At 39.0% G+C, this 12,855-nt stretch overlaps 1 protein-coding gene across 8 annotated transcripts in view; it reads left to right on the top strand.

Moving 5' to 3' along the window:
• Window positions 1-12,855, top strand: part of map4k4 (mitogen-activated protein kinase kinase kinase kinase 4) — a 105,296-nt gene that overhangs the window by 29,463 nt on the left and 62,978 nt on the right. For all 8 annotated transcript variants that reach the window (XR_005006545.1, XR_005006546.1, XM_036561899.1 and 5 more), the window contains exon 3: window positions 10,554-10,610. Coding sequence is in view for 6 of the 8 variants with exons in the window: in XM_036561899.1 (XP_036417792.1) it covers window positions 10,554-10,610 (57 nt within the window). In the remaining 2 variants the exon portion in view is untranslated. The remainder of the gene's footprint in view (window positions 1-10,553; window positions 10,611-12,855) is intronic.

Raw genomic sequence — 12,855 nt, 5'->3', positions numbered from 1 at the left:
ACACAGACGCCCTCTACAGGAAGGGCCAAAGTCGTCTCTATTTTCTGAGGCGCCTGAGGTCCTTCAACATCTGCCAGACTATGCTCAGGATCTTCTATGAGTCTGTGGTGGCGAGTGCTATCCTCTATGCTGTTGCATGCTTTGGAGGCAGGCTGAGGGCGGCGGACGCCAACAGACTCAACAAACTGATCCGCAAGGCCGGTGATGTTGTGGGTGTGGAGCTGGACTCGCTGATGGCAGTGTCGGAGAGGAGGATGCTGTCTAAGCCGCAGGCCATTATGGACAATGGCTCCCACCCACTCTACGACACAGTGATTAGTCATAGGAGCACATTCAGTGCAAGACTTTTTCTACCAAAATGCACCACAGAGCGCCACAGGAAGTCATTCTTACCTGTGGCCATCAAACTCTATAACTCCTCCCTTAATGTGTGACACTATAGTTCATCTGTGCAATCTTCAGTACCAAATTGTACTGTTCATATGTGTAATAATAATAATAATAATGTAAGTAATTTTCTTAGTTATGTGTACTGTCATTTTACTGTATTTGTAAGAATTTAAAGGTGTACATATTGCAAATTTCTCTCTTGTTTTAAATTATTTGTTTTAAATTATTAGAGTGTTTATTCTTTTACATTAATGATTGCAACTGTAACAACTGCAATTTCCTTCTGGGATCAATAAAGTATTCTGATTCTGATTCTGATTCCCGAGGTCTTTTTTCCCCTGCAAATCTAAATTTGGGAGATCTAACACATGCGCGTTCATAGAAGCGTGCCTACTTAGATTTTTTTTTTTATCTGAAGCACAACACCTCTTTTCCTCTCTCTCTTTCTGGATACGGCCTGCAGTCAGCTGACCAAATGGAAGTCTGTGATTGGGTGGAGAAAGCTGTGCATTTTTTCCTGTAGCCAGGCAGACTCTTCTCTGCTGTAAGAATGTGGCCCTAAATTCCACTGTGTTCAAACTCTCATGCACTGTTTTCTGCCAAACAGAGTGAATGGCTGCAGGTTTGTGGTCAGTGCTGCAGATGTGTTGTCAGGGCTGCAGCAAATGCGTGGTCAGCCCTGCAGATACATGGTCAGTGACAGATGAAACAAAGCCTTCTGACTTTTTATGTTGTTTATGTGCTAAATTTGGTATATTTTCTCAGAGACAAATGAATCCCCACCATATCTTTTTAAGCTACTGCTAATACAGCTTAATACACTTGAACTTACAATTCCCTGACAATAGAGACAATTTAATAGAGACACAAAAAAACCTCTTAACTCCTCTTGGTCTGAGGCATGTGTGATAATTTAGGCATGCAATTAGCACCATGCTAATTGGTGGGGTATAAGCTTAGCATAATACTTGTTAGCTGTTTACTATAAGGGGTGGAAGTTGTGTAAATGTGATTTCTATAACAGTATACAGCCGTATTATGCACACACAAGTGTCTGTTTGCATAGTGACATGTCTGTGCATTGAAGAGTTGATTCTGATGGTAAATAAGTCTCAGAGCTATTTGGAGCAGAGGTTGACGGTGTGAATCAGCCATGAGCTCAGGCGCGCCTTGCTGCTCCAGATTCTGCCAACCGGGTTAGCAGCTGACACTCTGCACTGTTTAGTTCTGACCTGTTTACAGGCCCAGTGCAAATGAACAGAACCATAATTGTGAGCTATTTATATTGGAGACATGCATGTAAGAGTCAGCATATGCTTTTGATTCCACTAATTCATTACTTTTTTTCCCCCATAAAAAACAGGGCAAGCTTCTTTATCTTCAAAATTCTAGGACTACACGATGTGGACAAAACAGCAGATTGTGATTATCCCGATGCATGCTGCCATTATGATACTGACCTGCAGTATTATTAAACGTGATGTAATTAAAGGCTAAAGATCAACATACATTATTTTGACAAACAATTTACCGTCTCTTGAATCCCTTGATTCATGAGTACACCCACACAAACTCTGGAACCTCTGACATTGTTTAGGACGCTCCTAGTGCACAGTGAAAATTTCCATTATGTGTTAGAAGGCTTATTTGCATATTAAAGCCATCTACAGTTTAGTAAAAAGGGAATGCATAGCGCTAAAGATAAACAGTTAATACATTGTACAGCTTAATATATTCAACACTGTTTGTGTCGTTTTTGTGATATCAAAGTTTTGTTTGGCCTATTCTGTAAAAATGCAATAGGAAAAAAAATTTAATCCTGTTTATTGCTATGTATATAGAGTAATGAAAAGTGCAAGTAAAATAAAAAAACAACAGTTCATTGACCATGTGAGTGCCATGTTCATGATGCATTGATGCATTTTTACACCCTATTTTATGACATACATTAGAGTTCTGAATCTTTAAGCCAAGGACGCAGTGATTTAATTCGTGATTCAGTTGTTTTTATACATTAAGAACAGTTTAATAAGCTAAACAATGGTTCAGTTTGGTGACTTGATTCAGGGATTCAAGCTTTGAGAACTATTACATAAATGTTTTAAAAATGTTAGTGATGTGCTGCTATTAAAAATGGCTTTCAGAATGTGTCTATTTAAAACATTTTTTTGAATGTTTTTTTTTTTTTTGTGGAATTTTTTTTCCCCCATACGCCTAGTGCAGGGGTGTCAAACTCAACCACTATAAAGGCGATATTAGAAAATCTCGACAAATCTGTGAGCCAGAGAAAAAATGTTTTTATTTCCTTTTTAATTAATGTTGTGCTATAACCCAAAGTGGCTGCTATTTATTCACAATACACAAAAACTTTAACAGTAAAATATAAACCCTTGTAGTAGACATTTAATATTACATGAATACTTGATATATTCAAAAATTAAATGTCCCCAGGAGCTGGGTCTTTTAAACCTACCTATTTGCTTGAAGTAGACACCTACTGTTTCTAGTTTCTGAGCTAACATTAGTTGTTTATATTGGTTGAACTGCAGCTGAAATGAACCTGGTGTGTTAGGGGTAGGATTGAGGTGTAACCTCTGTTAAGGCCTCTCTTTCAGTGAAACAGTATTTAGATGACTCTGGATTTGTGGAGTCCTTGTAATTGGACTGCTGCAAAAGTGCTATGAAATTCTGAAATTTAAGTATATCAAAGATTTTAAAGATTTTACATTTACTCAATTTTTATGCTGATAATATAACTTGTATTAGAAATGAATGCAAAATAGAAGTATTATCATTAGTGTTCTCCGACTATTGGACCCCACTGTGTCTGTGTGTGTATATCATACTGTATATTCACAGTAGCAGATATTACATATTATATTAGATGCTAAAAACAGATAGAAAAAGAAAGATGCAGCATGATGCAAGATCGAGGCAGCCTGACCAGCAGGTAACCTCCTCACTGACTCTGACTGTCTGTCTCATTCTTTATCTCTCACACATCACACTCCCTCACTCCCACTTTCCTCCTGCCTCTCTTGCTCTCCCTCTCCTTTGTCCTGTTCCTTGCACCCCCCTCCCTTTGCCTGGCTGACATCATTAACTCCAGGCTGGCCATGTGGTCTGCAGGGATAATGCAGGGGTTAACAGCTGGGGGACAGGAGCTGGTTAAAGGCACCTCCTCATGAGCCGAGCTCTATTTATGGCTCTGCTGTGGAATGTGGACAGATTGTAGGTTACTGTGTTGAGTGTGAAGGGTCTAGTTATCACACATACAAGGAGAACAGAGGTAGAATGTGATGAGTTCAGCTGGTAGAAGTGCTTAATGCACCAAGACTGCTGCTGTAACAAATATACACACATACTTTCTCCTTATTATAGGATAGTGTCAGCAACTTACTACAAAATTGTCCTTAGACCTTAACAGCTGAATGTTTTTTTAAATGATGCACATTGGTTAGCTACGCTACCAACTGGTTCCCTTGGATCAAGTAGCGCTGCAGTGGAAAAGAGCGGGTTTTGTCCAACGTCAGAAAAGCGCTTTTGTACAGCTGTAAATAAAGTATATTTTGTAGTTTTGATCCACATCTGTCTCTTTCAACAACAGTCCCTGTAGCACAGCGACAGCAGGAATCACATCTGAGGCAAATGCATATGAGGAGCTTACGTTTCAAGCTTTATGACTTGTTGGAGTCTTTTGATTAGCTTGTTGAGCTCTATTTGAATGTCCTGTAAAGCCAGACATACACTGTGTGATTTTAGAAATTTTGTTTTTTGTGACTCACACTATACATTTGAATAGACCGTCATGTAAGGAAAAAGCCTATGATTTGTAAACTCACACTGTATGAAATGCTTGGTCTGATTGACATGCTACGTAAACATAGCCTCTACGGACAGCTCTGTCTGCAAACAATTATAAATAAAACTGTTTCATTCAAAATAACATACTGCACAGAGCAACATGCTGGTACAGAGCAAACACGCTGAGAGTCTAAGCTACAGCATCTTGGCTAACCACACTGTGCACTGAAACCAGGTGGTACACGCTATGCACAGCATTAGGGTGGGGATTCTTAGATGCATCGCGATGCGGATGTGGACGATTCTGAATCGATTCACAAATGTCAAAATTTTGATTGTCGATTTTCTAAATTTTAATTGATAACGTAACGTTGACAGAATGCAAAATGCGGAAGTGCACACTACATTAAAAGCTAGTGCAGGGGTCGGCAACCCAAATGTTAATAAGAGCCATTTTGTCCTTTCAACAAAAATCAAACCACCTTGGGAGCCACGACATTTTTGAGTTCATTTTATCATCTTGGCTGTACATGTGTCTCAGCACGTGCCATTGTCTTAGTGTAGGGTAAAAAATAATACGAACAAAAACGCAGACTTGCTTTGCTCTACTCTAAGCTTTAGCTCAGCTGTAGCTGCTTTTCTTGCATCACCAGCTGGAAACTTTTCCACAAAAGTAGAACAGCTGCTAGTAAAACGTCTCTCAATATTTTACTTTTTACAAGGCTGAAGTCGGTTCTGGAGAACGAGAAACTGACTTCAGTTTCACATGTTTTTTAGTGTTTGACAGTTTCTCGTTGCAGATTAAATGTATCAGGAAACCAGCTGGAGTGATTATAAATGCAAATAAGTCAATTCATCTCCAAATTATGGATGTTTGTCTTAAATCTTTCTCTTTGCCTTTTCATTAGCTACTAGCTAGGTGAACTAGCAGTTATAGGTTACATTAATTCCAGTGTGTGAGATCATTTATTGTTGAAACTGTGTGTTTGAACAATCAGCAGAGCTTTATTTTACTGCAAATGAGGATTATTTTATTTTTACCTAGAAATCTAATTCTGATGTGGAGCCACATCAGGCCAGTAAAAGAGCCGCAGGTTGCCGACCCCTGAGCTAGCATATGGAAGCATTTTGGCTTCTGTGGAGCATAATACATGTTTCCACCCATTTTCCACCCGGTTGTAGTTGCTGCCAACCAGTGGACCATCGATCAAGCGATGTCAAAGCTTCCACCCAAATCGAAAAGGACGAAGTGAACTCTATCGCAACTGTTATTACTATTATTATTCGCATCCATACTCAGTTGTTGAGAACCAGGGCTTTCGTGCTATGTTGCACACTTTGGAACTGAGATCCAGCGTCCCATCTCAAAGATATTTTACTGCCACAGCAACCCCCCACTCTCTACAACGAGACCAAAACCAAAGTTATGAAATCACTGAAGAAAATGGGTAGAATAGCTGTAATCTGCTGCATGGACACCCACTGCCACAGGATCTTATTTCACCGTAGCTGCGCATTTTATCACAGATGAGTGGAATGCCTGCCTCTTGTGCTCCAAACAAGAGCAATGAATGAAAGTCTTCCAGTTTACTTGCCACATCACTTCCATTTGTTTTATTAATAAAAGATATTGGAAGTAAATTCATTATGGATCATGGACAGATACTTTGCGTTAAAAGTTCCAAGTTGTCACACAGTGAGAAAAATAAAACCTGTATGGCAAAAAAGATGCATCAAGATGCATCGATAATCGTTTTATAATGAATCATAATCAAATCGAAACGTGAGTTGCCTAGAGATTCCCCCTAGACAGCATGGTGTCTTTACAGCCTAATGTACAAAGACAATTAAAAAAAATTATTAGTATTGATGTTTATAGCTGGTCATTCAATTCAGCCAATCAGAGTAAAAGTCACATATACTTTTTTTAACGCCTTTTTGTTAGCCTACGTGTCTCCACCTGTATTAGGGCAGTGCTTGTGATTGTGTTTGTGTGTGTTTGTTTTTTGAAAAATATATGCCCGTTTTGAATTTGATGCCCACAACACGTGAAATGTTTTCCCATTCTTGCTTGATATATGATTTTCACTGCTCAACAGTTCGGGGTCTTCTTTGTCGTATTTTTCATTTCATAATGCACCAAATGTTATAAGTGGGTGACAGGACTGTACTGTAGGAAGGTCAGTTTAGTACCCAGACTCTTTTAATACGGAGCAATGCTATTGTAATACATGCAGAATGTGGTTTGGCATTGTCTTGCTGAAATAAGCAAGGCCTTCCCTGAAAAAGACGTCGTCTGGATGGCAGCATATGTTGCCAAAACATGTATATATCATTCAGCATTAATGGTGCCTTCATGGCTGTGCACATCACCCATGCCATGTGCACTAATGCACCCCTATACCATCATGAATACGGGCTTTTGAACTGTGCACTGATAACAAGCTGAGTGGTCTTTAGCCCAGTTGACACAGCATCGATGATTTCCAAAAAGAATTTCCAATGTTGATTTGTCGGAACACAGGACACTTTTCCACTTCACCTCAGTCCATCTCAAATGAACTCGGGCCCAGAGAAGGTGGCGGCATTTCTGGATCCTGTTTATATACAGTTTCTTCTTTTTGTTTTAGAGTTTCAACTTGCATTTGTGGATGCAGTTATGAACTCTTTTCACAGACAGTGGTTTTCAGAAGTCTTCCTGAGCCCACGCAGTGATTACCACTGCAGAATCATGTCTATTTTTAATGCAGTGCCACCTGAGGGCCCAAAGATTGTGGCCAGCAAATACTGGTTTTTGGCCTTGTCTCTTGCATACAGAGATTTCTCCAGATTAGCATTTTTAGCATTACACAACTTCACCAGCCTTTTGTTGCCCCATCCCAACTTTTTTGGAACGTGTTGTTGGCATCATATTCAAAATGGGCATATATTGGAGGGACATTGCCAAGGTAGAATGTTTAAAGTGACAGAAGGCTTTGTGTTGGACCTCCACAGAGTCAGTATCACTTCTCTGTGTGAGCTGATCCTTGTTTACTCCCCGTCGTTTTTTCATTATCGCGGCAGTTTACACTCTGCTTATGTCACACAGCATCAGTTGGTGTCGGATGTTGTTATCTGCGCATTTTTATGAGGAGGAGTATGAGTAAATGAGCATGGTATCAGGCCAATACCAGTATTGATATTGATGCACCCCTAGCTATTAGTATTCTGACCAGTTGCAGGTGTTCTTTGGTTGTTTGCATGAATCAAACCATTTGAATGATCCAAAAAACTTTGAGTTAAATAATGCAGGCCTGTCTTTAACTATGTCACATAAAGGCAACATGTAGCAATTTGTGATGGTTGTGCAGAACTAGTTCAGTCTTAGTACAGTGCCACTAGTCTTAGACCATGTCCTAACAGCAAGCAAGTGATCAAATGTGGTATTGCATCATGTCGCAAAGCCTTCAGGGTGTGGTTTTGGGACTTTAGTGTAACAAAATGTATAACAGGTTATGTTTTATTCGCCCATTTAACTACAGTAGTATAAATAACAGTTAAAATAACATTTAGCTCAGTTGTATCTGCTAAGTCTACCCAGCTAACTAGCTAAGTGTCCAGTGACATAAGACAAATGGTTTTCACCTCCAGCACTCTGGCAGTTTCTCTCCAGATTGATTACCCGAGGGGTCGTAGAAATCCCTCCTTTTCTTCACTTCATGGAAGATTCATCCATTTTAAGGTGTAATGGCAGAGCGGCATGATGCATCAAAACTAGAAATGGGGTGTCCATCATGCGCTTTGCTTTTCCCAGTTGATGTGGACAGTTTCATTGATTATAATGGGAGCATTTCGGTTTTATCGTAGACGCTCACTCGGGTCACTTGCTCTTAGGACACAATTTTAATGTAGGCAAGGCAGATAGTGCTGCATTGTCGTAACAAATACCTAATTACACTGTGTAATAAGAAATATTTTGCATGGTAATAAGCACAGGCAACATTTGCATATTTATATAGTCAACTATATATTAAGTATAAAATGTTTTATAAAATGTTTAGCAAATAACCTATATTTATGAAAGTCTAAACAATGTTTTTGGTGCCCACCAGGCACGACATTAAATGCACTGACTGTTTTTTTCCAAGTCCACAAGAATGGTCCATTCAGTATTCAGCACTGCAATGTCAGACACTCTCTCCTGACTTTCTCATGTTTCTCATGTAAGTTTTCAATCTGATTGCATAGTGTTGAAGAGGGACAGCCCTCACTCATCTGCTCTTTGGAAAATCCATAGCGATGACAAACAAATACCAGGTCTACTTCAGTGTGTGCTCTAGAGCTGAGAATGTTGTCCAGTATGATTAGTCTTCCCACCTCATTTTCCTGAAACCAATCATGGATTTCGTGAACGGTTTTGTCCAGTACACCAAATACAATTATTTGTAGTTACCCATAGCTGAGTCAGCATTTGATCCAGTCACTGTCAATTTTCCGGTGTTGCATCCAATTTAGTTCCCCCTCAAATTCATGATCCCCTTCATCAAGCCCTTGGGCACATGCGTTCACTGAACAGAAATCAACACCAAGTAAGATTAAAATTACGGAAAGCGATAAATTTCAGGAAATGTTATCATTTTACTGTTTTTTGTTAGTGATTGTGTCAACGGCTTTCCGTGTTGTTTGGCATTGTTTTCTGTTCAGTGAATGCGTGCGTTTTTGAAAGTTGCTATCTGTTTCCATTGCTAGCAGAGTAGAGACTGCTGTTATCTAGGTTCTTGACAGCAGCATAATTTAAACTTAGTAACATTACATTGCTTGCATGAAAACTTGTCGCATCAAAATGCAGACTGTCCCCTAGTGTTGTGGAGATCAGTCTCTATACATAGTATAAAATTATCTATAGATAGTTTCCAATATTCAATATTCCATAATTGAAGTGAGTTGACGAACGTTAGCAAGGGCAAATGATGGCTATGCTCACCACAGAACACATTTTCTCAGGCCCACACACTGAATACAACATGAAAATGCTAAATATTAACACAGTGTTTTTTCTCATGAGAACTATACGCATCAGATGCACCTTGAAAAAAAAAACAGGCAGCATGTCAGTTAAAAAGATGTCATTTGCTTCTCAGGAAAGTGACACTGTGCAGGATGCTCTCCATGTTGGAAACCTGAAAGGAGAATGCAGAGCTTCCTCTAATTGAGAAGCTTAAGCTTTATGAGTGCTTTTGCACGCAGCTACACACAGCTCAGTTTGAGCTGCTTTTAGAGATGCAGCTCCCCACGAGATGAAGTACAAAACAAACAGGCCAAATCTACAAGTGCAGATAAGATCCTTTACTCCTCACAGAACAGGCAAACGATAACACTGGACTACTGTCCACATTGGAAAGTGAAACGCGCACTGAGAGATTTAGTGCCTTATTCAGAAGTTGAAATTTTGAGTTCTTCTGTGTATAACTGGGATGTTTGTAGCACAGTTTGAGCTGCTTTTAGAGATTGTAATCTTTGTGATGTTTGCAAAAAAGATTCTAGTTGCTGGGACACAGCTGATCCGTCATCTTAGTTGTTGCCTTGCCAAGTAAAAAAAAGCCAGTTAGCTTTAGTTAGCCAGAATCGAACATGCTATGTGGTGAGCAGTGCTCAGCTAATGCTAACCAACTTCTCTACAGCACTAATTAACCTGAAAGGAGAATACGCTTATTGTTAGCGTGTATTGAAAGCGTGTGTTAGACCGTTTGACGTTTATTGAACAGTGCCTAGAACATGATGCACTGTGTTCACCTTTTTGGTTCTTAAATAGATCAAGAAGAGGTGGCAAAAAAGCACCATAAATGCTACTACACCTGATTTGTGGAATTTCATTCAAATAGTTATCTCAGATCTCTACTTCAGTTGTCTGTTTCTTGTGCAGTCTTCATTTCTGAATTCCTGCTTTAACTCGAAACTGCATACTTGCTATACTTGGAAATGTATCATTTGTTGCGATATCTGATCCTAATGGCTTTTAGATTCTGAACACAGGAAGCTCTGTATCATGGAAAGTGAGCAGCCATTGAAAACCCTTTTTTTCTCATTATATGACTGCGAGCAAGTTGAAGAAGTTTGACTGAATGTGTCATTAAGGTGGGAATTCCTTTAAGCATTGTCATTACAAGCTGTTTTCTGTCTTAACTGCTTGTCTTCTCTCTGTAACACAGCTGAAGTGTAATTCTCTCATAAGGGATATTGCATTCTAATCAGTGGCCTCAAAAGATTGCTTTTTGATTGTTACATATTGACCACAGTAAATTTTAGGGCAGCTTTAGTCAAAGCTAAAAACAAGCCCCTTTAATCACTCTCTTTCTGACTCTTTCCTTCGTTTTGAACAGGGTCGGCATGTCAAAACTGGACAGTTGGCGGCCATCAAGGTCATGGACGTCACAGAGGTAAGAAAAGAACTAAAATTCAAATTTTACATTTAATACATGCAATCATAGCTTGAAGAGCCAATTAAAGTAGCATTTATTAGAAAAAATACAGTTATGGATTAAAAATACTTGAGTTCTCTTTCTATCTCTGTATCTTCAACCTCTAAACCAAACGTCTTACAGACTCCTCTTGTCACTTTAATTAGCTAGCTACGTTAGAGTATCACTTTATTGGTTGAGTAAAATACTCATCATAACTTGTAGCATTAACTAAATCATTGTTGCCACCAAAAAGTACTATAACGCTGCTGCAATTTTCAAACTTGACCATGTCCATGTGGAATGTAGGCTTGGGCGGTATGACGTGTCAAATTTCTACTCCATGTCTGAACGGATACATAAACACATCTCACCCATTTAGATTTACAGGGCTCACTGATTGGTGGTGTGGGAGCTCAACGATAGATAAGACTATTAAAAACGGATTGAAATCAATACCAGCTGATAATAGCAGCTCAGCTATAACAAAGAGCTGCACACATCAGAGCCGCACATTCTCTGCACACACCACAGAATATGTTTGATTAGTCACTCTGCTTTTGCTGTCAGACATTTTTATCATCTAAATTTGTGTCAACAGAACACTACTTTTCAGAATAAAGCATGTGCTATGAAGTGTGGCACTATTTGGGTTTGTAGCTTCTCATTAAGCTAATGTTAAGGTAGAATATCAGACTAAAGATCCCAACACCTCAGAACAGGTTTAATTTTGCCTTTCTGTCCCTTCAGCGGCTGCTTGACTTCAGTGTGTCAGATTTTAATCATTTTTCATTTTTAAGTCATCTAAACTAGTGTCTGTGCTTTAGTTAGCTGGAATCTAACATGTTCTGTGGTGGGCAGAGCTGTTGGCATGCTAGCTAGCAAACTAACAGTAACCAGTGCCAGAGTTCACTTATTTGGTAACCATGTAAAGGTATTTAAAAAAAAAAGTATATATATAGTATATATAGAGTATATATATACCTCATTTCCAAAATAGTTGGGATGCAGTGCAAAATGTAAATCAAAATGCAATGATGAGCAAATCATTTAAACCCTATATTTCATTGACAACAGTACAAAGACAACATATCAGATATTGAAAGTGAGAAATTTGATTGATTTATTTTTTTTAAATAAATGGGCATTTTGAATTTGATGCCAACACGTTCCAAAAAAGTTGGGATGGGGGCAACAAAAGGCTGGTAAAGTGTAATGCTAAAAAACACCTGGTGGTTAATTGGGAACAGGTCAGTAACATGAGTGGGTATAAAAAAGCATCCCAGAGAGACTGAGTCTTTCAGAAGTAAAGATGAGGAGGGGTTCACCACTCTGTGAAAGACTGCGCAGGCAAATAGTGCAACAATTCAAGAATAGCGTTTCTCAATGTAAAATAGCAAAGAACTTTTGCTTTTCATTGTCTGAGGTACATAATAACATTAAAAGATTCAGAAAATCTGGAGAAAACTCTATGCAAGGGACAAGGCCAAAACCAGTTTTTGCTGGTCGTGATCTTTGGGCCCTCAGGTGGCACTGCATTAAAAACAGACATGATTCTGCAGTGGAACTCACTGCGTGGGCTCAGGAAGACTTCTGAAAACAACTGTCCCTGAAAAGCTTTTTTGGAGATGGGTTGTATTTCAAGATTAAAAAAGAGAGCGTGTGAAATAAATAAATAAATAAATAAGAAAATATTGCAAGATATAATTTTACCTTGAGGTAAAAATTTCTTTCAGTATCAGTCATGGCAATGTCATCGGGTCCTACAGCAAAGTATGTTTAATCTATGTAAGAAGGGGCACTTCAGTTCATTATTCTATGGCCCATAAGTATTTAAACCTAGAAAGACTTACTAAGTAGGCTAATTGCAAATTAGATACACAGCATTGTAGGCTAGACGGTGTCATACGTGCTACAGTAATGTCCGTCACCAGCAGCCCAGCTTTTAGGTTTTGAGTTTTTTTTTAAACTGAAATACTGTATACCCTGGTGAAATGTCAGGAAGTTATGAAAAAAATAGATACCGCTCAAACCTAGTGGAATGATTGACCGCCTGAATGATGCCCAGACGATAGCAGGCCAGTGATCAGAAGTGACTCATTGATGAATTGGCTGGTAGAAATTGTGTAGTTAGTGCATCAGTACCAGTTGCGCTGCAGTACAGTATCTGGAAAGTGTATGTAAAAGTTTGTATTAGGGCTACAAATAATGACTATTTTCATAA

Source organism: Colossoma macropomum, unplaced genomic scaffold (assembly GCF_904425465.1).
Source record: "Colossoma macropomum unplaced genomic scaffold, Colossoma_macropomum, whole genome shotgun sequence".
NCBI lineage: Eukaryota > Metazoa > Chordata > Actinopteri > Characiformes > Serrasalmidae > Colossoma > Colossoma macropomum.
This window is presented reverse-complemented; position numbering and strand designations above follow the sequence as displayed.